This window comes from Lissotriton helveticus, chromosome 10, assembly GCF_964261635.1.
Source record: "Lissotriton helveticus chromosome 10, aLisHel1.1, whole genome shotgun sequence".
Taxonomy (NCBI): domain Eukaryota; kingdom Metazoa; phylum Chordata; class Amphibia; order Caudata; family Salamandridae; genus Lissotriton; species Lissotriton helveticus.
Genome location: NC_136071.1, coordinates 350,115,937 through 350,142,126, shown reverse-complemented (window position 1 = coordinate 350,142,126; position 26,190 = coordinate 350,115,937). Strand labels below are relative to the sequence as shown.

At 48.6% G+C, this 26,190-nt stretch overlaps 1 protein-coding gene across 1 annotated transcript in view; it reads left to right on the top strand.

Moving 5' to 3' along the window:
• Nucleotides 1–26,190, top strand: part of LOC144783810 (unconventional myosin-Ig-like) — a 1,420,229-nt gene that overhangs the window by 326,219 nt on the left and 1,067,820 nt on the right. Inside the window, exon 6 of the mRNA XM_078662555.1 lies at nucleotides 3,707–3,802. Within this exon, the coding sequence (XP_078518681.1) occupies nucleotides 3,707–3,802 (96 nt within the window). The remainder of the gene's footprint in view (nucleotides 1–3,706; nucleotides 3,803–26,190) is intronic.

Genomic DNA, 26,190 nt, shown 5'->3' with positions numbered 1-26,190 from the left:
GTGGGGTGGACACACCGTACCAATGTGACACAACCATCCTAGTCGACAAGGTACCACAGTAGGCTTCAGTAGCATGCTGATCCTAAGAGTCATGGGGAGGGAAGGAGTCAGAAGGAAACCTCAAGCAATCCACACTGCAGTTGATTCTCCCTGATTTTTTTTCCCCAACAAACTTTATTGAGTTTTATCATGCAAGTCATTATTACAATGCATCGTAATTAAATCGGATCAAAGAGGGTACGACAAAAGTATTACACATGGCAACGGAAGTCAACAGACCCTGCACAAGTCCCTTATGTCTAAACATACTTCTCGCCCCGAAGGAGTCCCCCAGCTCGGAGCAATACATGTTATATAAAGTACAGTTGCTAAGTGCAAGCCCTTGCGTTGAGGGCCTCGCCTCTCTCTAATCTCTACTGAAGCTATCAACTACCCCAGGGCTTGGTGCTAGAAAGAACATTGGTCTTACAGCCCCCCCACCCAACATGGTTCGAACTGACCCTCAGCTTCCCCCCCCCCCGGCATGCCACAGTGTGAGTAAGCCATAGTAAATCATCTACCCTCCTAGGCCTAATATTGTAAGGTGTGTTCACCTCCCTTGCCCTGCTCGTGGGATTGTGTGTCATGGCAGCGGTCGGAGTATATCAATAGCTAGGGGCCCTCAGCGCTTCTTCCCTATGAAGCCACTATGGTCCCCTCCCTTGCAGCTGTCTCCTCATCCATCTCCACCGCTAGTCGTCGGAAGTCTTCTAACAGTGCCATCCAAGCTCTAGCGTTCTCCAAGGACTTCTCATTGCTTGTGCGCCTTGCCATCCCCAGCCTACAACTGCCTTCACATGCCGCCCATTTGCTAAATTCTTTGCCACAGTGCTCTATCGCAGGTCCCCTTGCTGCCTTACAAATGGAGGTAAGCTCGCGCTTCGCTAGAATCAGTCCTAGGTCCATGAATTTGCTGTTGACCTTGGTCTTGGCCGTATGGGGGAAAAGATGTAGCAGGCCTACCTCTGGTGTCCGCTCTATCTCTCTATCCACTACTTGCGCCAGTGAATCCAGTACTTCCTGCCAGAAGCTCACCAGGTTCGGACAGGACCAGAACATATGGAGGAACCCCGCTCCATCCTGTCGGTACCTCGGGCAAGCCGCCTCCCCCCTGAAATATTCGTTCAGCTTAGCAGGCGTAAGATATGCCCAGTGAAGGACATAGAACTGTATCATTGGAACCGAGCATTACGGCAGCATTTCCAGGGTCTCTCAAGCGCATTTTCCCATGCTTTATCGGCTATAGGGTCCCCCAAATCTTCCTCCCATTTCTGGCGTAATACTGTCAGAGGAGGGCGCAGGTCCTCTGTGATTCTCCTGTAGAAGCAGGACACTGCTTTGATGGTACCCGCTGACATCACCACATACTGACAAGCCAGTGAAGTGGTAGGTTCTGTCAAGCCCGACCCCCAGTGTTTTCTGACGGCTGCTGTGAGAGCTGCATGTAACAAGAAGTCCCCTTGAGGAAGATCTTGCCGCGCGCAAAGTTCTGCAAATGGGAGGAGATTGTTATCCTCATAGAGGTCTCCCAGCGTCATGAGTCCCAGTTCCTCCCAGGTCCGTAGTCCTCCCCAATCGCCCCCATGTGGGAGTGCCACACACATAGTTAGCGGGATTTCAGGTGCATAAAGCCTCCGGTTCCTCATTGTCCTAGCCAGGCGAATGCAGTTGATTCTCCCTGATGGTATCCTGAGCTCTTCCCTCTCACTCTTGATGGCGTATGATGCTAAACGTCCTTGGTTTATGCAATATGATCTTGAGTCGAGCGGGGCAGCGGCACTGGTCACCAGTCCCAGCAGCACCCTTCGGGCCGTGATCCTCACGGCCTGCACATAAGCAGGTGCACCTTGGTTCTAGAGCTGGTAAGGGAGGTCCTCAGCTTGCAGGACAGTCCACCTTCTGCATCCCTCGAGGCCACAGACCCAACTCAGAATGGGAGGAATCCTCTAGTCCTTGGCAGGGGAATACCTATTAATACTGTTGTCCAAGGGTGTGAGGAGCCCACTTTGCCCCAATTTGTGTGTATTTTTTACCATGAAAGCAAGGGATGATGGTCCATTGGCAATGCTTGCATGAGGCCTAAGGCACCTTTTTCCGGCACTGGTCACTGTGCTCTTGTCGTCTGGCTGGATGTAGAGCATTTGCTGGAAGTAGAGGGAAATCTCTTTTGTGGTGAAGGACAGCTTCATCCTTTGACAGATGCAGTGGGAGAAAAGTTCATTTGTGGATACAGCACTTGAATTTTTGGTAGGACTCAATCAATTTCAAGTAGTCTCCTAGAAACAAACATTTCTGAATGTTCTCAAAGTCTAGGTAAAAGTAAAGTCCACATTTGTAAAGCGCACAATCACCCGTACGGGTCTCTAGGCGCTGGGGGCCATCGGGAAGATTAAGCGAGCTACTGCCCAGAGTCACATGGTGTTGGGCCGCCGGAGCCGGGGATCGAACCGTGGTCCCCAGATTCCAGCGTCAGTCGCCCTGGCCGCGGCGCCACACCTCTACCATAACGTGATCATGTTTTTTGGATGAACGGTGGACGACCTACAGCCAATCAAGTGCAATTTGCTAAATCTTGGTCCTCCATCTGTAGGAGCTGACCACAGGAGGTGAGGAAAGGCGTTTAGCAAATCTTTTGTAGCCGGGTATTGCTGGAAGCGTGTCCTTGGCCCTATACTTTGCAAAGATGATGTGCAATGTGACTTTCAATAGCCAGAAGCAGGCATTAGAAACCTGGCTAGGAAGCCCTGGGCAGGGAGAGGGCTGCAGAGACAGTGGCATCCAGGTGACAGGGGAGATAGTGATTTATATGCCCATACCATCATATGATAGCAACCCACTTTCAAGGAATTCCACATATATTGAGGGCCTTCCAGTCTGGGGTACCAACTCCTGCATGTATCCCCAATCCAAGCTACACTTATGTACTCTCATTCAGTCGGTGGAGGGGGAAGTGAGAGGATCCTGACATGACAGGTCTAGTGAGGGCCAGTAGGTATCCTCCTCAACAGTTGCCACCAACTGTTAGTCGTGTTCAGGCATATGGCAAAAGTCTACCACACGAAAAGAGCACTCCTGCTGAAAACCCCGTCTCCAACAGGTCTTCCTAGTTTTTGTTCAACTAGCAGTGTTAAGTGAATTAACCCTTCAGTGTCACAAGGGGAATAGAAGATCTGGGACCTCTTCCCTAAACCCTTATAGAAAATGGTAGCTTGTTCTTCCTAACTCCATCTTATTTTTGCGGGAAGTTTCTAAAAATGAGCTCTACTGCTAAGCGGCCAGGATATCTATTTTTTCAGATAAATACTGATGAATACTAATAGGAAAAAAGGGTTGATTTATCTTCTGTATTTATGTGAAAAACTGATAAAACCAGGAAAAAGTGCAGACACCAGAGCCTTGATTTAGAGTAGGGTGGTGAAGGAAAATATTCTGATTTAGCATTGGAGAACCCTCCAGCACAATTGCCTCTCCCATAGAATAGTACAGGCGAGGTAATATCAGAGAAACCGTCTCAACACTGAAAATTGTCGAGCAGAAGGCGTACCCCTTCCTTCACAAATTAGAGAATTCCCATTGCCATTGGACGTCAGACTATATTATTGATATAAAATGTCCTAGCATATGCTAAGGAAAGCTCATGATTGTCATTGTCTTCCATTTCTCACAGCTGATTTTGGGGGCTCCAGAAGCTCTCCTGAGCTCCCTTCACCTTCGCAAAGACCCGGGACTCTACAGGTTTACCAGCGAAGGCGCCAGCAATAATGTGAGTATATAGCACTCTTTCCATCCATGCACTGGCTGAGATAAGGAGCAAGGGGAAATCAGGGCAGTGCCTTGTAGGAGCAACACAGTTCAAAAGGAAACCTTTTGGGACACAAGCACTTTCCTATACATCTCTAGCCCTCACAACAGGGAGGCGCCTTGGTGGATGGTGTGAGCGGGTTGTAAGTTCACTTCATCCACTTTGCCTTCGTTTGATTCAAGACTGTTACTTTTAACCACCAGGGAGCCAACATTGGACTCAACCTATGCATTTGTAATGTTCATCATGTGCAGTGTTAACCGTCTACTTGCAATGTGTGTTGATGCTTGTTATTTATTTGTTAATAGTATGTGTTGTTTTCCAGTTATTTAGGCATTTGTAATGTGTCTCAATGGCCCTATGATCTGTGTGTTTGTAGTGAATACTGATACCATCGTTATTTGATGATTGTGATGTATATTGATATGTCTTTTATTAAAGTATTTATAGTGCCCCTGGAATGTTTCTCCCTGATATCTTTGTGCTGGTGATGTGTGTATGTTTTATTTTACCTGGTTATTTTCAATATATATATGAATCCCCAGTTAGCTTTGTATGTCATGTTATGTCATGTTGTCTTGTAAAGCGCATTGCTACCCCAGCAATGGGGCGTCCCAGCGCTGTAGACCACTGGGGAACCCGTCCTGGCTTTCCCTGTGAGATGATCCCTGCTGGGTATCTCCAAGGTGAAACCAGGCATCCCCGGTGTATGTGGGGGCCGTTGTGGAGATGAAGCAAGCTAATGCCCAGAGTTGCCGAGTGTGATCCCTGGTTAGAGTAGGCACCGAAGCGAGAATTATCGAGTCCGCTGACCCTGGTCCACGACCCTGCCGCGTCGGGAATTGAACCCTGGTCCCGGGCCGTCCCCTGCTTCCGGGTCTGCCGCCTCTAACCAGTGAGCCACACCACTCCATCACTCCATCAGTGCATCACTAACTACCTTATCTAAGTATTTATATTATGTATGTCTTGATGTTGGTGAAGAACGTGTAATATATGTTACTAATGCTCCGATCTCTTTATTTGTAATGTGCATTGATGCCCTTTATCTGAGTGTTTGGAATATCTACTTGATGCCCCAGCTATATTTGATATCTTTATGTTTGCAGCGTTTGACTAAATCATCAGCATTTCCATAAACGTGCTGTGTTTGAAACATCTATTCCAGCACGGATGACTTTTTATCAGCAGCAAGGGAAGAGACAATCTCAATCTAGACAAGTGGGAAAGAGTCATGTTTTGAATTGTTACAAAACTGTAGATGTTTGTTCGTCTGGTGAAGATAGAAACAGGGAGACTGGGGAGTGTTCCACAGCGTGGCTGTAATTTAAGATAATCGTCTATCCTGAGTCCATGCCTGATCCATTCAGGGAAGAGGATGTGACGTTGCAAACAGGCTCATAATGGTGAAAGCATGAGCCGTGAAAGGATGGGCTTATATCATGAACCGCTTTGTGATGGATGCAAAGGCTCTTGCATATAATGTGTTTTGCCCCCAGGGGTCAGTGGGCCCTGGTCACGTGGGCAGAGAGATGCTCCCTGTGTGGTAGATCTACAACACAGCTGGCCACTTGGTTGGGGCCAGCTGAAGCTCTTATAGCAGATATTAGGAAAGCCCGAGTAGGTGGCTGTTGTGATCTTATTTCACGCTCTTCTCCTTTCTTTGCCCTTTCCTCCTGTTCAGCCTAGTTGTGCATGGAACCTGATGACTGCATAGAATGTTGGGTGCTTGCTTCTTGTCAGTTGGTGTCAGCAGGCTGAGCAGGAAGGATATACTGCTCCTGGTGGGGCATACTTTATAGCCTAATTACCATCTTGGCTTACCTTAAGCTTCCTGTAACTTACCTACAAATAAAGTTACTACTTGGAATCAACTATTTGTCTTCCTGAAGATTCATACTTTGTAACAGTGGCCTTGCCATAAACGATGCATGAGAATATGATAGTTTGAGAAACACATTCCCTTATAGAGGCATAAGAGGTAGAAGTCTAAAAGCTTAAAAACAAGAAGTGGTAACTTAAGCAATTTAAGATTTGAAGGATAGGGATGAATCAAAGGTAGCCTCAGGATTTCTGGCTTTATTAGGGACCTGGAAGGTCTCTAGTAGCCATGGACCACCAGGAGTTAGACCAAGCGGCCCCAGGCCCACCAGAAAGTAGTAGCTCCTCATATCCATCTGTATTAGGTTGAGATGCCTGTTAAACAGCCTGTCAGCATTAGTGGACACTTCTGGTTGGAGGGGGCTGTGGGACGGTCATCTGTGTATCATCTTCATGGAAGTAAAACAGGATGCCAAAGAATCCTATCAGGTAGCAAAGGGGTTATATAGATGTTAAAGTGCGTAGGGCTAAGGAGGCACCCAGTGGAGCCCCACATGGCAGCAGACACTATGCTCCTGAAAGGGGGATGGGAGACAGCTCCCTCTAGGACAGATTCCATGGAAGACATCCCATCCAAGACTGGTTCTTCCACCACACAGTGTCCCTTAATCGAGATAATAATATAGTATAGGGGACTCTGAAAGCCTCTCCAAACGTCACAAAGGACAAAGGCCGCCTACCCCTTCACCTAGGGTCACGCAAACATCCTAGGCTGCAATACGTGCACACTCAGTTTCCTGTGCCAGGTGAAATCCTGAGTGTGCGCAATCTAAAAGGTGATGAGTCTCCCGAAAGAAGGCAATTATAGATTTTGAGCAGTTTCATAGACTTTAGAAAGGAATATAGGAAAGGACTGGCCAAAAATGCAGTGAAAATGAAGGGCCCTCCTACTGGTTTTTAAGGAGGGAGAGAGCGAGAGCCAGTTTCCAGCAGGCAGGGTCATTAGCGAAGAAGAGAGAGAACTTACATACTTCATGGCAGTGGAGTGACAGCAAGATGAGCTATCCTCAGGGCTATGCATTTGTGTGTGCATGCGTGGAAAAGGCATGCGTTGCAACGGAATACGTAGTAACGACATACAACCACCCGGACGCGTCCAATCCTGAGAACACGATGACGTGAGAACATGAGTATATTGACACGGCCATATGATTGACGGCCACGGTACGCCCACATTGCTGATGTGTCCAATGATGAGAAACGTATGTTGGCACACGATTGTTGTTGTTAGCCGCGCCCCTTTTTATGCTAATGTCACTACGCGGCGATTTACCGGGCCATATGCAGAACGTTGTGCCTGTTTTTTGTCTTGCATTTTCACGTGGATATGTGTAAAGTTGTGCATAAAGCGGCGGCGCCTCATTTGTAGTTCGCTGCCCACGATACGCCCACATTGATTGATGACGGCGCCCACTGTAGTGAAGGTGTTGAAGTTTGAGGTCGATGAGACGACACACGACACGCCCCCCAATGACGCCCAGTGAAGGTGGCGCAGTTTGAGGTCGATGATACAGCACACGCCACGCCCCCCAATGACGCCCACGACACGCCCACTGTAGTTTACAACGCCCAGAAGGGACTACTTTACCCCCCTATGTTCTTTTACCTTTCTAATGTATATGGTGCCCAGATGTATAGCCTGTGTCCATCTGCTAAAACTACCCTTTACAATGGTGTATTGGGTGTTATGATTGGTGCTGTACTTCTTGAGTTTACCCGCCTCAAAGGTTCCCAGTTCTCTCTTTATAATAGTAGTATAGATTTTACTTATCCTGTTGTTTGTCGACATCCCCGAACCCCTGCCCCAGTCCTGCCTTTTGCCACACTGCTCTTACCTGTGCCGGCTGCCACTGCTGTGGCACCATACTCTGTCTGGGCCAGAAAGCCTTTTCGGGTATAGGAACTTCCAACAATGGATTTCCCCCCGGAAATGGAGTTCCCCAAAATCTGAGATTTTCCATTGTGACTCAACAGTAAATCCGACTTCACCTCCAAATGCAAAATTTCTGACTGGCCCATTAGTTTGGACTGTAAGTTCTCTCTTTCGTAACTTTATTGTTATTTTAAGTTTTGTTACCATGACTCTCCACATATTTCTCTGAAAGAACAGTCTTTGGGCTCAGCCAAGCTACCAAAAGGTAAGCTCAGAAATTGGTTTGCCCCATATGAGGTCCCCCTGATATGATACAAACTTCTAGCTCGAGATTCCTTATCTTAGAATTATTCCCAGGCATCAGACTGAATGCAGAAACTTTTCAAGCAGTACCTCTGCGAGTCAGTAGGTGACATTATTTAGCTCTGCGTCAGCATTACCAGAAGTGATGTGCATAGTGCCTGTATAGGCTCCACCCTAGCATGCTGACAGCAGTTAATTTTGTTCTACGCCAGTCAGAGCAGATCCGTAGAAAGCTACCTCCAGTCAATTTTTGACAGAATTTTCTTGATGTTTTGTTAAAGCCTTTTTTGGGATATTTTTGTCTTCTAGTGCGCTAGGGATGTCCACTAAGAAACCAGTGGATTTTTAACCTTGGGGTGCCTTTCACAGACAGATGTCTGTGACAGCCCCACTCCGTTTTGCTAATGTTCCTTAGAGCAGAACCACCACTCCAAAGCCTATGAGGACTGCCGCGCCATGCATCCGAAGGCATTGCAGGATCACGCCTTGATTCTCCTCGCCACCTGGCATTGTACAACCCCGTGAGGTTCAAGATCCCAGTTGCGTGGAAGCTCCTGGGACCACTTGAGGAGCCATTCTCGACATTTGTCTCAGTCGAAGTCATTGGGTAAGTCCCACAAAAAGAGAAATTCCAAGAAGTAGAAGCACTCTTTGACTGTTGCGTCGTGGGCCATGGTGCAGCCCATGGCACTGCCCGGATCATCATCGCGGGCCGCGATGCAGCGTGAGAAGCCCCCCCGCAGCGCCTCCTTCTTCTCGGGCGCGTCACAGTGCTGCATGGCTGCCTGCTGTTTCAGCAGCACGGTTACACTCAGCGACGCTTATGCCTAGTTGGGCATGCCACAGCACCACGTGGCAGCCTGTTAATGCTCGTTAAAACACAGTAGGAACACTCCAATTTTGGAGCTGCGGCTTCCGGTACTTCTATGGGGCATATTTGCACTCACCTTTTGTTTTGCACACTTCACTGCGCCTTCAGTATATTCTCCTGGTGACATCTTGTTACTTCTTCTTCCCATGAGTACTCAGTCCTGTTTCCCAGAGGGCCGTGGAAAGGTTCTTTGTTTTACCCTTTCCAAGATGGCAACCTTTTCTATTCCTTACATTTCCTTTTCTCTATCCAAGATTGCAACTGCTTATTTCCTGTTACATCACTTCCTATTACATCACTTCCTGCCTATGGGTATTTAAGGGGCTGAATCTTTCATTGCCTTGTGTTGCAACACTCCTTGCTCCTGCTGGTGTTTCCTTGGTCCTGTTGGCGACCTTTGCTCCTGCTTGGTGTATTTTTGATTCCTGTTGGCGCTCTTTTGTTTCCGGTTGGTGCTTCCTGTTCCAGTTTAGATTCCTTTTAACCTTCCACTCCTATTTGGAATTTTTGCCTTCTATTCTCCACTCCTTGCTGGTGTTTGCTCTTATTTGTGGGTTCTTTCCTTCCTTTCCGTTCCTGGAGTCTCCGCCTTCAATTGAGGTTTTTCCCTACGGGGTTTTTTCCTCTTGGGACTCCTTTTGGAAGGCACAGTCTGCTCTTGCTTTCCATTGTCGGCAGGACCGTTGCTACCAGAAAGGGTTGCCCTTAGCCGGAACAGGCCAGAACCCTCAAGAACCAAAGTCAAGAACCTCTCTAACACGACCTAACTGGTGAGAACATTACAAGTTGTGACATTTGACATCATTGCGCAGATCTTCGGTTGAGTCACAATAATTTGGACACAAGTCAAGGCCCCACTCCCACATGTTCCCCATGGAGCCAGTGCCCAGGTCTGCTCTATGCCTCCCAGAGTTTCCCAGAGCTGGAGTGATCCTAGCCCAGCTCAAAGAGTTCTATGAGGTCATGCAGGCACCTCATAATTGGGCAGCCCGATCCCTCTGGAGCACCTGTGTGCCCCATGGATTTGTAGGGAGCCCACACTGGATGACCGCTGGTGAGTTCTCCCTCAGTGCCAGACAGCCCCTTTGGATCCGGTGTCAGATCAGGAGTGGCATGAGACTGTGTTTTTCATAAGCATGGGTGCAAAATCCGTTCCGCTCGTGGATTTTGCGGATTTTCGGGCAAATTCGCAATCCGCGAATTCCCGCGAATTTGCCGAAAATCCACAAATCCGCGAGCGGAACGGATCCGGGGGCAAAAGTTCAAGCTTCAAGCTTGTAACTATTTTAGAATGGCGCCGGCAAGCTGCCAGCGCCATTCTAAAATAGTTACTAAGTTAGCTTCAACAGGAAGCACTAATAGAAGCAGGTGCTCGAGTTTAACTGAATTCGAGCACCTGCTTTATTTTATCTATTAGTGCTTCCTGATGAAGCTAACTTAGCAACTATTTTAGAATGGCGCTGGCAGCTTGCCGACGCCATTCTAAAATAAAACAGGAGAGAGGCAGAGGGCAGAAGGGCACAACAACGAGTGTGGCAGAGGGCAGAAGGGCACAACAACGAGTGGGGTAGAAGGCAAAAGGGTACAACAACGAGTGGGGCAGAGGGCAGAATGGCACAACAACGAGTGGGGCAGAGGGCAGAAGGGCACAACAACGAGTGGGGCAGAGGGCAGAAGGGCACAACAACAAGTGGGGCAGAGGGCAGAATGGCACAACAACGAGTGGGGCAGAGGGCAGAAGGGCACAGCAACGAGTGGGGCAGAGGGCAGAATGGCACAAAAACGAGTGGGGCAGAGGGCAGAAGGGCACAACAACGAGCGGTCTTGCACAAAAAGACGCAAAGCACCCCTCGAACACGCAAAATAAAAAAATTCGCACAAATTCACGAATTTTGCGGATTGCGAATTTGCAAATCCGCAAATTCGCAGATCGCGAATTCGCAAAATTCGCCCATACTTAGTTTTTCAGCAGAGCCCACTCCAGTGCAGTTCTTCCCCATCTCCATTCCCGACTACGATACGGAGCCCGATAGGAGATGCCTGAAAACCAACTGATACAGAAAAGGGGGTGGTGATGAACAGAGTGTCTGAATTAAGCAGACCACTCTTACCCAGTCCAAAGATCAGGGCTTGATCCATCACCGTTATTTATCTCACTGCCCCATCCCAGCTCAGAACCTGGCTATATGCAAATTAGTCTGTCCCTGGCCCAGTGCATCATGGGAACAGGGCAGACCAAACTACCAAGCCAATTCTTCACCAGAAAGGAGACAAGCTACCGGGGACCGGTTTCTGGCATTTCAGCCTCTTCGGCCCGGCTGCTTGAATCCTGATGGAGCAGTGAGAAAGGGACTCATGTCTGAGTATACCCTGCCACACCTATAGTGGCCAAAAACGATACAGAAAAGGGGGTGGTGATGAACAGAGTGTCTGAATTAAGCAGACCACTCTTACCCAGTCCAAAGATCAGGGCTTGATCCATCACCGTTATTTATCTCACTGCCCCATCCCAGCTCAGAACCTGGCTATATGCAAATTAGTCTGTCCCTGGCCCAGTGCATCATGGGAACAGGGCAGACCAAACTACCAAGCCAATTCTTCACCAGAAAGGAGACAAGCTACCGGGGACCGGTTTCTGGCATTTCAGCCTCTTCGGCCCGGCTTGCTTGAATCCTGATGGAGCAGTGAGAAAGGGACTCATGTCTGAGTATACCCTGCCACACCTATAGTGGCCAAAAACGATACAGAAAAGGGGGTGGTGATGAACAGAGTGTCTGAATTAAGCAGACCACTCTTACCCAGTCCAAAGATCAGGGCTTGATCCATCACCGTTATTTATCTCACTGCCCCATCCCAGCTCAGAACCTGGCTATATGCAAATTAGTCTGTCCCTGGCCCAGTGCATCATGGGAACAGGGCAGACCAAACTACCAAGCCAATTCTTCACCAGAAAGGAGACAAGCTACCGGGGACCGGTTTCTGGCATTTCAGCCTCTTCGGCCCGGCTTGCTTGAATCCTGATGGAGCAGTGAGAAAGGGACTCATGTCTGAGTATACCCTGCCACACCTATAGTGGCCAAAAACGATACAGAAAAGGGGGTGGTGATGAACAGAGTGTCTGAATTAAGCAGACCACTCTTACCCAGTCCAAAGATCAGGGCTTGATCCATCACCGTTATTTATCTCACTGCCCCATCCCAGCTCAGAACCTGGCTATATGCAAATTAGTCTGTCCCTGGCCCAGTGCATCATGGGAACAGGGCAGACCAAACTACCAAGCCAATTCTTCACCAGAAAGGAGACAAGCTACCGGGGACCGGTTTCTGGCATTTCAGCCTCTTCGGCCCGGCTTGCTTGAATCCTGATGGAGCAGTGAGAAAGGGACTCATGTCTGAGTATACCCTGCCACACCTATAGTGGCCAAAAACGATACAGAAAAGGGGGTGGTGATGAACAGAGTGTCTGAATTAAGCAGACCACTCTTACCCAGTCCAAAGATCAGGGCTTGATCCATCACCGTTATTTATCTCACTGCCCCATCCCAGCTCAGAACCTGGCTATATGCAAATTAGTCTGTCCCTGGCCCAGTGCATCATGGGAACAGGGCAGACCAAACTACCAAGCCAATTCTTCACCAGAAAGGAGACAAGCTACCGGGGACCGGTTTCTGGCATTTCAGCCTCTTCGGCCCGGCTTGCTTGAATCCTGATGGAGCAGTGAGAAAGGGACTCATGTCTGAGTATACCCAACTGAGGCAGGAACCATGCCATCTGAGTTGGAGCCAGTGCCTTTTTCCTTTGACAGGCCTGGAGAGAGTGACAATTAGGAGGGTTCTCAGGACCCTTAAAGTTACCTTAAACCCCTAGTCTGAGGACAAATTGTATGAGGAACTGGCGGATGCCAGTAGTTTTGCTACCTCACCAGACACTGGCTTCGTATCTCATCGCAACATGGATACGGAGAAAGGGGCCTCTTTTGCAATGGTGGTGCACAGTGCGGCTGAGGTCCTGGACCATTAGCTGCCCTCGCTGGCAGTCAAAACAAACATCTTGAGAGCAGTGCTTTAACTGGAAGTCGCCCCCTCTGAACCTCGCCTCCCATTTAATGAAGCCCTTATGGATGTCCTGTTGGGGCCTGGTTCAAGCCTTGCACTAGGGCTCCAGTGCGCAGGACAATTGCCCGCTACCATTGCCCTGCTCCTGGACATCCCAGTTTCCACACCCAGGACACTACCACAAAGAGCCTTGTAGTCCAAGCCTCCACCTTCAAAGTCAAACCTGGCACATTCCCTACCACTTTACAGGATAGGGAATTGTAAAAATCAATCCAGATGAATGAATTTAAGATGTTTATTTGACAGCACAGCATACAGATCCCAGCAGGACAAAATCCGGATGCAACTGACTCATAGTAATAGAACAATACATTAGCAAAGTTCTGTTTGGAATAAAGAACTGTCATTGAAAATACACATGTCGCATGCCTTAAAGGAGCATGTATACATAACCTACATGTACATAATAAATACACTATTAATTATTGAATGTAACAGGAATCCAAAAGGCTGGGAGCCTTTTGGGCCGATGCACCCACACAGTTTGGGATTTGTTTGCGCAAGTGCTGCCCATGGTCTCAGAGGAGGCCCAGCTATCATGTAACAGGCAATTTCAGATGGCACAGACAAAGCAAGTTCATTATTCGCTGGATAATGGACACCAACGACTCGCTAGGCACTAAGACACCACACCTGATTGAGAACCACTGGCTTTCCGGGGGATGTCCAACCTTCCTTTTTAGACATGTCCTTCTATGGAATGCACCTCTTTGTCAGACTCAGCAATGGAGTGCTTTAAGGACAGCCAGGCTACTGTCTGGTCCTTGGGCTATTCCATGATCCCTGTTAACCCCATTCTGCCTTTCACTCCTTCCATGGCTAAGGTAGGGGCTACTAACAGCGTCCTTTCCTGCCCAGCAACCAAGGCCAACAGGCTTCTCAGCCTTTCTGTGGCTGTGGTCGTGGTTCCCACAGATAACATGGGATGACCAGCCAGAGGTAGACCCAGTTCCCCACCCCCTGGCAGCCTCAACCGCCAAACCATTTATTATGCCCTCTTTTAACACAGGCTCCCAGTTGGTAGCAGGGTCCACCATCACGTGCCACACTGGCAGTCCATAACATTAGACAAATGGACTCTCCGTATCTTTCACACAGGGTTACTCCATCCTCTTTTTGGATATCCCTCCACCCATGCCACCTTCTTATGACCAGTTATTGGAGGCCCTGCTCTCCCTGCTCCATTAGGAAGTTTAGGCTTTTTTGGCCAAAGGAGCCATTGAGGAGGTGCTGGCATTAGAAGTAGGACCTGGTGCTATTCCCCCTACTTTCTGTGCCCAAGAAGCACAGAGGCTTCTGTACTATTCTAGAGCTGTGCCTTCTTTACTTTTTCCTGAAGAAGGAGAAGTTGAAGATGCTCACGTTAGTTGAGGTCCTGTCTGCCCTCGACCTGGGAGGATGGATAGTAGCATTGGACTTACAGGACACCTACCTGCATATTTCCATCCTGCCTACCTACAGACATTGTCTACGGGTCATGTTGGGACACAAGCACTTTCAGTTCGCTGTTCTCCCCTTTTGCCTTATCATCGCCCCTCCAGTGTTCACCAAGGTGATGGAAGTAGTTGCAGCACATCTGAGGAAGTTAGGGGTTCCAGTCCTCCCCTACCATGATGACTGGTTGTTGAAGGCAGGCTTGCCCCAGGCAGTAGTCTCCCACCTCCAGACTGCTGTGGGCCTCCTGCACTCTCAGGGTTCATTATTAATGTGCCAAAGTCACACCTGACTCCCTCTCAGAAGCTTGTGTTAATTGGAACTGGTATGGATACAGTGCAGTTTCGGGCCTATCCTCCCAAACAGTGAGTCCAGGATATTCAGGCTATGATTCCGATGGTTCAGCCTCTATCCTGGATTTTGGTGAGACTGACTCTGAGGCTGTTGGGCCTCATGACCTTCTGCATCCAGCTGGTAATTGATGCCTGTTGGCATATGCGAGCTCTGCAGTGGAACCTGAAGTCCCAGTCGGAGTAGCATCAGGGGAATCTATTTGACCTGGTCCAGATATCGGAGGGAACTGCAAATGACTACAGTGGTGACTGATGAACTGTGATTGGGTCAGCAGCAGACCCCTCTTCCTTCTCCACCCAGGGCTGACTGTAGTGACAAATGTATCACTCCTGAGTTGGGGTAGCCATCTGGGAGAGGCAGAAATCAGAGCACTCTAGTCTCTGGTGGAGTCATATCTCCGCATCAATTTGTCAGAGCTGAGGGCAATCTGACGGCCATTGAATGACTTTCTTCCTTCTATCAAGAAAAGGATAGTGCAAGTGTTCATGGACAACACCGCTGCCATGTGGTACTGCAACAAACAGGGTGGGTGGCATCAGGGACCCAGTGTCGCGAGGCCGTTGTCTGATGGACATTGCTGGAATGTCAGGACATTCTCTGGTGGTTCACCTGGTGGGCTCTCTGAATGTCAGAGCACACAAACTCAGCTGGCAATGCCTAGCAGATCACAAATGGCTCATCTCTCAAGAATGGGGAGAACCTTGGTAAGATTTATTCGCCAATGCCTAGAATGCCAGTGTTAGCACTTCTGGGCACTGGAATTTCCAAGTTAATTCTCGCTCAGAGATGTTTTTTGTCTCAAAGGCGAGCTCAGGCCTACAATACACCTTTCTGCCAATATCACTCTAGCACAGAGCCCACAGTTCTCAAGAAGATTAGCATCAACCAGGCTCAAGTCATTCTTGTGGCTACGGATTAGGCAAGGAGAGTGTGATATCTAGATCTTTGAAGCATGAGGATTCGTTCTCTGGTCAGGCTGCCCCTTCAGGTGGATCTGTTGTCGCAGCAGCAGGGAAGGGTATTGCACCCAAACCACTGTCTTAATGCTTGGAGATTGAGTGGTGGCAGTTGACAGTTTTTGACCTTTCTCCTGAAGTCTGTGATGTTATTCTGGCAGCCAGATGTCCCAAGCCAACATAGTATAGACCTGCCATTGGAGAACATTTGTGACAAGGTGTTCCTTTCAAGAACATTGACCCCCTTTCTGCACCCCTAGCCCAAGTTCAGTTGTTCATACTTTCCCTGACCCAGCAAGGACTTGCTTTGGGCACCATTAAAAGTTACCTATTAGCAATTTCAGCTTTCTTGCGGTTGCTGGACAAGCCTTCTTTGTTTAAGTCACCCATTGCGACTCGCTTTCTAAAGGGACCTCAACACCTGTTCCCTCCATGAGCCTTCATGATGTCCTATTGGAACCTCAACCTGGTCTTCACATTTCTAAGGTGTGCTCCCTTCGAAGCTCTATACAACTGTCCACTCCATTTACTCGCCATCAAATTGGTTTTTGTGATTGCCATAACATCAACAAGGAGAGTCAGTGAGCTGCAGGCTCATTCAGTGCACCATCCCTACATGACATTCTATCCAGACAAATTGATACTGAAAACCTGTGCCTCCTTTCTTCCAAAAGTGGAACATTTTCATGTGAGTTAGCTTATCACCGTGCTTGCCTTCTTTGCTTTACCTCACCCTTCCAAAGTAGAGGAGAGACGCCAGCGACTGAACCCAAAAAGAGCATTATTGTCTTGCATTGACCATACCAGAGAGTTCCGGGTGGACGATCAGCTTTTCATTTGGTACGTCGGGTGAAGAAAGAAAAAGCTGTGCAGAAAAGGATCATCTCAGGGTGGCTAGTGCTCTGCATTAAAACCGGTTACGCATTAGTTAACCCCTTCCATGCTCATGACGAGCTGGGCTCGTCATGAGGTAGCCTCCTCGCACGCTCATGACGAGCCCAGCTCGTCACGTAACATGCGATTTAAAAAAACTCAGCGTACGGGCGGAATCCCGCCCGCACGCATGCGGTTAAGAAGCATCCTCCTGAGGGCCTGCGGGCTCATTCCACAGAGCCAAGGCTGCGACTACTGAGTTTGCTTATTGAGTCCCTGTCTTGGACATCTGCCAGCTGGCTACATGGGCAACCCTGCACATGTTCACTAAGCACCAGTGCCTGGACAGTCACATCCATTGTGATGGACACTTTGCCTGTTCAGTCCTCCAAGACTTCCTGGTTTAAATCTGTTTGCAGACCCACATCCCGGGAGGTATTGCTAAGATATCTATTCCAAGGTAAAGAATCTGCAGCTCGAAGTTCTCTCAGATGAACACGTTACTTACCTTCAGTAACGCCTTATCAGGTAGAGACTCTTTCCAACTGCAGATTTCTTACAGCACATCCCATCCTCCCCGCTCTGCGTACGGATTTCTCTACATAGGGTACCCTCACACAGTCATTAGTGCGGCACACCAGTATATTGATAACCTTTGTGGCTCTGTGTTTCTGGCATGGAAAAGTTGCAAAAAGTAACTGATGTCAGCATGCTGGGTGGCGTCTATATAGGTAATGCGTTGGTTACTTCGGTGCGGGCGACACAGAGCTGAATGATGGCAACTACAGGTACTGCTTGAAACATATCCAGATCCAGTTTGATGCCTGTTGATAATTCTAAGGTAATGAATCTGTGGCTAGATGTAGTCTATACCAGAAAAAGTGTTACCAAAGGTAAGTAACTTGTTTATTAGGTGTGGAATTTTGGAAGACCAGCCTTGGCATATATCATGTCTTTGGCCACTTTCCCCTTAGGCCTCCCATGTGGATTCTTCTCTTTATGGCCACATCTACTTTCTTAAACTAAACACACGTATAATCACATTCCTGGACTTTGATTTAATTAATCACATTCCTGGACTTTGATTTAATATCTGCTGATTCACGTTTGCTTTTTGTAAGGAAATCCCTGTCCGATCACTTACACTTAGTTAAAAGGGATTCCCATATTGTGTGGTTTAGAAGGAATATATTTTTAGTTGCCTTGGTTATGCAAAATAATTCTATGTTTTTACTCTTCTTTGTAAGATCATGTTTGTTTACTTCAAATGAATACCTTCATGGGCACATTCGCTTACCTCTAAGGAGTACTTTTGTGGGCACACTTGTTTACTCTGAAGGGATACCTTTATTTTGAGAAAGAACGCCTTTATAGTCAGAATTTTTTAATTCGAAAAGTATCTTTGAGGTAATATTTCCTTACTTTTAAGTAATATGTTTATTGTTACTTAAATTTACATTATAACAGGGTTGACAAGCATAGCTCTTGAAGAACCAGATCCATGAAAGATTTTCAAGCTATCCGTGGAAGATAAAATTACTATAGAAATAAATGTAAATGGAGCTCATTTGTATAAGGAGCGGCTGTACTGAAAATCTGGGTTGTATTTGGCCCTCTTGCACTTACTTTGGACATCCCTCTTTTAGAGAAATAGTAGCATGGCCACATTTACTTACCGTCTAAAGGTAGCCTTCCTATCCAAGTAGGATCAAGAAGGTGCTTAACACGAACAAATAAACATTATGTTTGAAATCTAGAGGCTCACGTTTAAGCCTCACTCTAAATGCTCCCATTAAAAGTTTCAAAAATAAACCACAAATTGGTACAAAGTTATTGCATTAGTTTCGTCCCGAGGTCAAATGAAAAGATTTTGGTATTGGATTTACCCTGGGGCCAAATTACCATTGGTTAATTTCTTTGAGGTTGTAATTGGAGACTTAGACATTCTGCACTTTACCAGAGTATTCATTCCTTTGAGAGAGGGAATTAGGGGCCAGATGTACTCAAGCATTCTGTAGTCACAACCCTGTGCTTTGCAAACTCAAAGGGTTTGTTACTGCAAAATGGCGTTTCAGAATTTACTAAACCCCTTTTCTGTTAGAGAAATGCCATTCGGAATCATAAAGGGGAATTTGCCGCTCATTCCGAATCTCAATTAGGAGAGGAGTGAAAGGGGCCTCCAATCCTAATAGCAAATCACAATGAAATGGATTAGTGGTTTGCGACTGCAATTGCAGCTGCACATCACTGAAATGGTGCCGACTCCTCAAAGGGTCTGTAAAGGAAAAACTGCCCCAGATGAACAGCTATCCCTTTGGAAATCGTTTTTGGTGACCTTCGAGAGACCACTGCCTGTTCCCATACTGTCTTCCCAAACAGAAAACATTTTTTTTTACAGCAGCACTATTTCCTTTAAGGAACACGGGCTACTTCTTATCTTTATTTTTTAAGTATTTTGCTTTGGAAATGCAAACACATTGATGGTGGTGTTCTGCTTTCTTGCAGGCCACCCTGTCTGTGTTTGTAGCCATAGTGCCAATATCGGCCCAAACCCAGACCTTTCTTCATACAACACACCCCTCCACCAATAACAGACACAACACAATTTTGATGGAGAAAGTTGTTGCAGTTTTATTAGCATAAACATTATGCCAACATGTTGGGTTATCTTACGGGAGATCCAGAGCAGGCCGCCTCTCGCGACCCGCCCACCTGATGAGCCATAACCCCCGCGGTCTTAACCGTCGGGGCGTTGTCAGTTTTGGGGGAAGGTCTAACCCCTCCCCCGGCGAACCTCTCGTCCGCCCTTTACTCACGCCCCTCCCCCTCGGGGGGCGGAGCATTGGCAACCCCCGGTTGCTCAGGTACACAACCGCCCGAAGGACTAACGGGGCGCCGTCGGTCCGCCAGGATCCATCGTGGATCTCCCTGGGGGATAATTCGCTCACGCACCCTTCCGGTGCTCATGTAGAGGGTACCCTTCTGTACCTTCCTGTATTGGATCGCCCTGTAACTCCGCCTGCAACACAAAGACAAGTCATTAGTAGCAACAAACACCCCCCGATCTGCCCAAGAGCAGGGTAAGCGGATGGGAGGTAAAACGCCGGGCAGTCTCTTAGTCCAGCGATCAGCATCATCCTGGGGAGGGGGCGAGGGTCAACTCGCCGCTGCATCAGGAACAAAGAGGGCGCTTGACCCTCGCCCCCTAGGCTATATAGCCCTTCAGCCCCTCCCCCAAGAACAGGAAGTGACCTCACGGGGGGACCACTGGTCCCCCCAACCACTAGACCGCTCAGGGTCTGTGCCATCCTATGGCACTAAGGGTGGCCGCCCTCGTAGGTGGCCACCTTTGGTGTCCCGGGGCAGCCTATCATAGTGCCAATATCGGCCCAAACCCAGACCTTTCTTCATACAACACACCCCTCCACCAATAACAGACACAACACAATTTTGATGGAGAAAGTTGTTGCAGTTTTATTAGCATAAACCTTATGCCAACATGTTGGGTTATCTTACGAGAGATCCAGAGCAGGCCACCTCTCGCGACCCGCCCACCTGATGAGCCATAAACCCCGCGGTGTTAACCGTCGGGGCATTGTCAGTTTTGGGGGGAAGGTCTAACCCCTCCCCCGGCGAACCTCTTGTCCGCCCTTTACTCACGCCCCTCCCCCCTCGGGGGGGGGGGGGGCGGAGCGTTGGCAACCCCCGGTTGCTCAGGTACACAACTGCTTGAGTTTCTGACTTCTGGTAGGGGGAGTAGAAGCAGTGTTAAATACAGCGGCTGCGCAAATTAACAGGACAACCCTTATACTTCAGCCCCTGTTGTGCTCAATTCGTATCCAGATACTGGCCTCAGCGCGTAGGGTCCCTCAGGTGTAGTGTGCAGAAGACTGGCTTGGGATCATCAGGGGCCATGGGTCTTTGGGTAAGCGCGACCAGGGTCGCCCAAGGTCCAGAGGATGGTGGACATCGACCCTCTGCCCAGGGCAACATTTTCACTTTAGAGGGGCCTGGTTGCTTCTTCTGTCACATGGCGTCTCTCTGGGCTGGGTCATTTCTGTTTGTTTTATGAGACGTATTAGAGAGCTCTTTAGGGCAAGACGAGCGCAGCAGGGACCTGGGTTAACCAGAACAGGCCTACTCCAGAGCTTGTCAAGTTATGTATTGGCATAGGGGGCGCTGCACCATGTGTAACGGCTTAGTACAGCAGCTATTTCTCTGTTTCGGGAGGGATCATCTGTAGTAGCGGCGGCTGGGCACATGGGTAATGGTGTGGCTTCGTTTAGTTCGCCCAGGGTTTGGGCGGGCAAGGTCAGCAGCTGGCAGCCGGATACGGTGTTGTGGAATTTCAGAACCGGGTGGTTCTATGCACACTCAGCAGTCTAGCATGCTATATTTTCTGCAGAACACTGATTAGGTGAGGAGTTACACAGTTATGGGTTTCTTTAATACCTGCCTTTTGGATAAAGTGGGTGTGTGTAAGTTATCTCCAGGAGTGGGCAATTTGACTTAAGTGCAGAATGGAGGGGATAGCGTTCCTTTTTCAATCAACACCAGAACGCAGTTGGCAGGCATAGTCGAGAGGTGATGGACTTACAATTAGGTTTCCATGAAGAATAAAGTAAGATCAATTCACTCATCAGTACCTCATCCTTGGGTAGCCACCTAGGCTACCTGATCTAAGCCGTGGCTGTCCATAAAATCGCCACTAAATATGCACTACTTATTGAGGTAGTACCAAATCTATTCCAGATTTCAATATTGTTAATTATTATTTAGAGTACTTCCATCGATCACGAATATACCCAAAAGTGTCAGGCCACTGCACTATCTAACCGGATACGTGACCTGAGATAACTGTTACAGGAAAAGAACAAGCAAAATTAGCAGGCCATAGAGTTGAAGCAACACAGGAAGAAGGCACACAATCTCAAGCGCAGCATGTACAGACTGTACAACCCAAAGTAAGAACAAACATTACAACATTTCAATTAAAAAGAACTTCCTGGCGAGCAATCCTTCAACCTGTATCCCTTAAAGCCGGCCCACTGACCAGTGGAACAAACAAATGCCATGCGCTTTCTGTCGTGATGTGTGATCCTTCAAACTCATCTTGATGAAGTCCTGCATTAATAGAAATTGAAAGCAATCAATACCTTAAGCCCGCCCCCCCCACCACCCCGTTCACTCCATGTTTGTCGACCTTCCCTTTGCCGCTCTCCTGCTGAAAGACAAAAACCAATACGTAATTTCCCCAAGCCCGCCGCCCTCCCCCCCCCCCCTCAGCGAACAAGGTCGCCCAGCGGCCAAGCGCGACCCCGGAAGGCCAGCGGGTGATAATCGCGCTACTTGGCGTGTGCCGACCTTCTCTGCCGCCGTCCTGCAGTAAGCCACAAACAAAAGCGTCGAATGCCCCCACAACCCCCCCCGCATCCACATAGCACCGGTGAATATAAACCCCAACATCTGCACCCAAGTCGCCGATCCCTTAATAAGTACATGACATGATATATAACGCCTGCATCCGTGAACAGTAACGTGAAAGATATCCTTGTGTTACAAATAATGTTCATCATAGCGCACCGACGCCTGCGTGTAACATCGCGCTAGTAAAATGCCTAACGGCCAAATAATGCACAAAGAAACCCACCGGACCACCAGGATCGCGACAGGGCAAAAGAATCCCATCCCCTCAGCGCTGCTAACTTTGGAACTGCGAGGGGGGGGGTGCACGAGTGCGCATGCGCGAGGGAGAGACTGGCCTCCGGAATATAACCGCCCAGAAGGTCCGGCGTGGGCCCCAACCATGAGGACAAGGGACCAGCGAGGCCACAGGTGCCGCAGCAAAGAGCAATCACAAGGCAGGAGAGAAACACTCCTAGGGCACCGACCGCAAACGCCGCCCCCTACCTCCCGGCCCGGGGGCAGAGGGAGAGAGCAGGGGCCCGATGCCCGGCCATCCCCACGACCTGCTGACCCACCGACAGCCCCAAGAAGATGAGGAGGCCCGGGGCCGGCGCATGCAAAGTCAGCAGCACGGTGAGGTTGCTGAGAGGCTGCGGAGTTCAGCGCCGACCAAAAGCTGCCCCAGAGAAAACACTATGGAACAGGAGGCTGCGTGCAATAACATCGGACGCTCACAGGAGGGGGGCCTATTTATTAATTGTATGTGCGTTTTTATACAGCACGGACTCCACCCGAAGGCGTCAGAGCGCCTCACAACAGGAACAGAACCGACACATGAGAACAGCACAAGTGAACGAAAGACAAAAGCAAACGCTACACAAATGAAGCCGAAATGACAATCGTGAGCCAACAAAGTGCAAGAGGAGCAAACGCTTCCGCCCGCTCACATGGCCCCCAGGAAACCCCGGCCCCTTCTCCCCACACGGACAACAAAATTGCAGCAGCCCCAGCCGCCTACCTCGCCTCCCTCAGCACTAACCAACAGGAGAAGCACCGCGGCCCTGCCGAACGCCCCCCCCCCCCCGAAAAACGAACCACCCTTAACCCTGCAATAAACCCACACCGTCCCTCCTCACCTTCTGCAGAAAAACGCCGGGCAGTCTCTAGTCCAGCGATCAGGATCATCCTGGGGGAGGGGGCGAGGGTCAACTCGCCGCTGCATCAGGAACAAAGAGGGTGCTTGACCCTCGCCCCCTAGGCTATATAGCCCTTCATCCCCTCCCCCAAGAACAGGAAGTGACCTCACGGGGGGACCACTGGTCCCCCCAACCACTAGACCGCTCAGGGTTTGTGCCATCCTATGGCACTAAGGGTGGCCGCCCTCATAGGTGGCCACCTTTGGTGTCCCGGGGCAGCCTATCATTCACTGGTGTCACTAATAATGACTGGACAAATGAATGTTCATTAAGCAGGCTGCTCTGTGACCCCTAGTAACTGGACCTTAAACACATTGGTCACATCACAAAATTAGACACCAGTCGCAAATAGTTGGTGCGCATTTTTCAAGCAGCATTTGCAACCTGTGTCTTTGAACATCTGGTCCTGATGCCTTTCTGCTGTCGGCACTGCTTTAAGTTGGGCAGTTTGCTTCATTTCTTCAATCAGAAAAGGTTGCACCGCAGGGCCGGACTGGCCGTAGCGGGCACCTGGTTTTTTCCTGGTGGGCCGGAAAGGTTGGGACCGGTTTTGGAGCAGTGGGGGCCATTTTTGTTACTGGGGGCTGGTTTTGCGGCAGTGCTACAATATTGACCCCCTGTAACAAGAGCCACGTCAGTGTTTCCCACCCACAACCCCCTACACCCCCCTACCCCCACCCCGGGTGCTGGTTTGCGTCTCAGTCCGGCCATGCACACCTTTAATTGATGAGCATCCCCAGTCCCATGTGGGTGGGTTTTAATTCCAGCTTCCCTTCCCTATGCACAAACACTGAGCAATGTGATAGAGTCAAAGTCCTCAGGCTGCAGACGGTTAATGCGCCCTGCCGAGAATGCAGGAAGCTGAGTGGGCACATCTCCTCATGTGCAGCCACAGTCTTTAATTGATAAACAGTGCGGTGTTCTATTTATAAAGAGAACGTCCTTGCTAAACTAGGAAACAGCTCTGAGTGGTTTGTTTTAAACGGATGATTTAACCCTCGCTGGTATTTTTGTGAGGGTCGACAGTCGCTTCTTCTTTGATGTTCTTTGGCGGCGCAAACGCTTAATTTTGCTTCAGTTTACCTTCTCCAGAGAAGAGTGGCCTTCTGGTGAGGATAGGTAATCTGTTCACTGCGTCACCGTCGTAATGCAAGAACTCATATTTTTTTTGCAAATCGTGGTCTCTATTTTTAAGTCTGGCTCAACTGGGCAGCTGTCGCTGGACATGATATGATCAAAAAAAGAGCTTCCAAGGATGCAACAGAGAGGGACAGTGGCTCTGCCTATATGTTGGTTCATCTGAATAAAGCTTTTGATTGGCCAAAGCTGTGTGCTTCCACAGAAAAGAGTGCGTAACTTCCAAGTATCCATCTATGTTCATTTATCAAGCTGTGTGATCCAGAGCTCTGTATCGAGCTAGGCTATTGTGTTACAACAGGAGCTTGACCTAGAGCCCTTAAAGTCACACACGTCACTGTAGCTCTTCTCTGGCAGCAGCACAGCAGGTGGGAGGAGGGCAGTCAGGAGAAATGTGTTCCTGCCCCGCAATCCCCGCCCCTCTCCTTCCCTTTCCATCATCAACAATGGCACTCCTTCAGAGAATGGCGTTTTTTCTTTGTAGTTCCTAATTTAAAGGGCTATGGGTGTGAATGGCATGTGTCTATAGGCTTGTATAGGTTCTTTGGCTACTCTTTGCTTATTCCTCTCTCTACATTCCTGCCAGAGCTCCTGTCAGTGGTGACTTCATTAACATTTACATTAGCAGACATTACATTTAAGGTAAGTACATCTGGAGTACCTTTACACCACAGTTTTTTACATCTGTGGTGCCTTCACGTTGCAGGTAATTTTGCAAGTATTATTACTAGCTTTATATATTTAAATTCCCAAAAGTTTATTTAATTATTCATTTAAATTTACTTTTAATTTTTTTAAATGTGAAATGTTTAAAGTCCATTTACTTCAAATTAACTTTTTATATACTAATTCAATTAATTGATATATTGTATTTTTAAATTACGTTTCCCTGATCCCTAAAAATCCCTTACTAACCCAAGCACTATGGTTCCCAACACCATAAAAACCCTGTACTCTGGTACGGACTGGCTACCGGGTAGTTTGGAATGCTGCTGAGCAGGGCCGGACTGACTACCGGGCAGTTTGAAATACTGCCGAGCTGGGGGCTGATTTCACTGCGATGGGGGCTGATTTCGTTCATGGAGACCTGCGTGTGCTTCAAAATAATTAAAGCAAAACGAATTTCGTTTAGCACATGCAGGTCTCCATGAACAAAATCAACCCCCAGCTCAGCAGCATTCTAAACTGCCCGGTAGCCAGTCCGGCCCTGCTGCTGAGCTAGGGGGTTGATTTCGTTCATGGAGACCTGCGTGTGCGAAACAAAATTTGTTTTGCTTTAATTATTTCGAAGCACACGCAGGTCTCCATGAACGAAATCAGCCCTCATCGCAGTGAAATCAGCCCCCAGCTCGGCAGCATTCCAAACTGCCCAGTAGTCAGTCCGGCCCTGCTACTACAGCTTAACACAGAAACCCCCTTACTACCCCTTATTACCCTTAAATGTTACACATCACTGAACCCTAAAAACCCTACTTTGAGTGTAAAAGGATCCCAACAGAGGCTAGTAGAGAAAGCCTAATGATATGTCATAGCACAAATAATGGAAAACAAATCTACTGTTACCAGATCCTAGTTATAGGGAGGGAGAGGAGGCATTCTGCCTCCACACTACTATTTATTTTGTTTAGTACAGGGCCGGACTGGCTACCGGGCAGTTTGGAATGCTGCTGAGCTGGGGGTTGATTTTGTTCATGGAGACCTGCATGTGCTAAATGAAATTTGTTTTCCTTTAATTATTTCGAAGCACACGCAGTGCCGGACTGGCTACCGGGCAGTTTGGAATGCTGCTGAGCTGGGAGTTGATTTCGTTCATGGAGACCTACGTGTGCTAAACGAAATTCGTTTTGCTTTAATTATTTCGTAGCACACGCAGGTCTCCATGAACGAAATCAGCCCCCATCGCAGTGAAATCAGCCCCCAGCTCGGCAGCATTCCAAACTGCCCGGTAGGC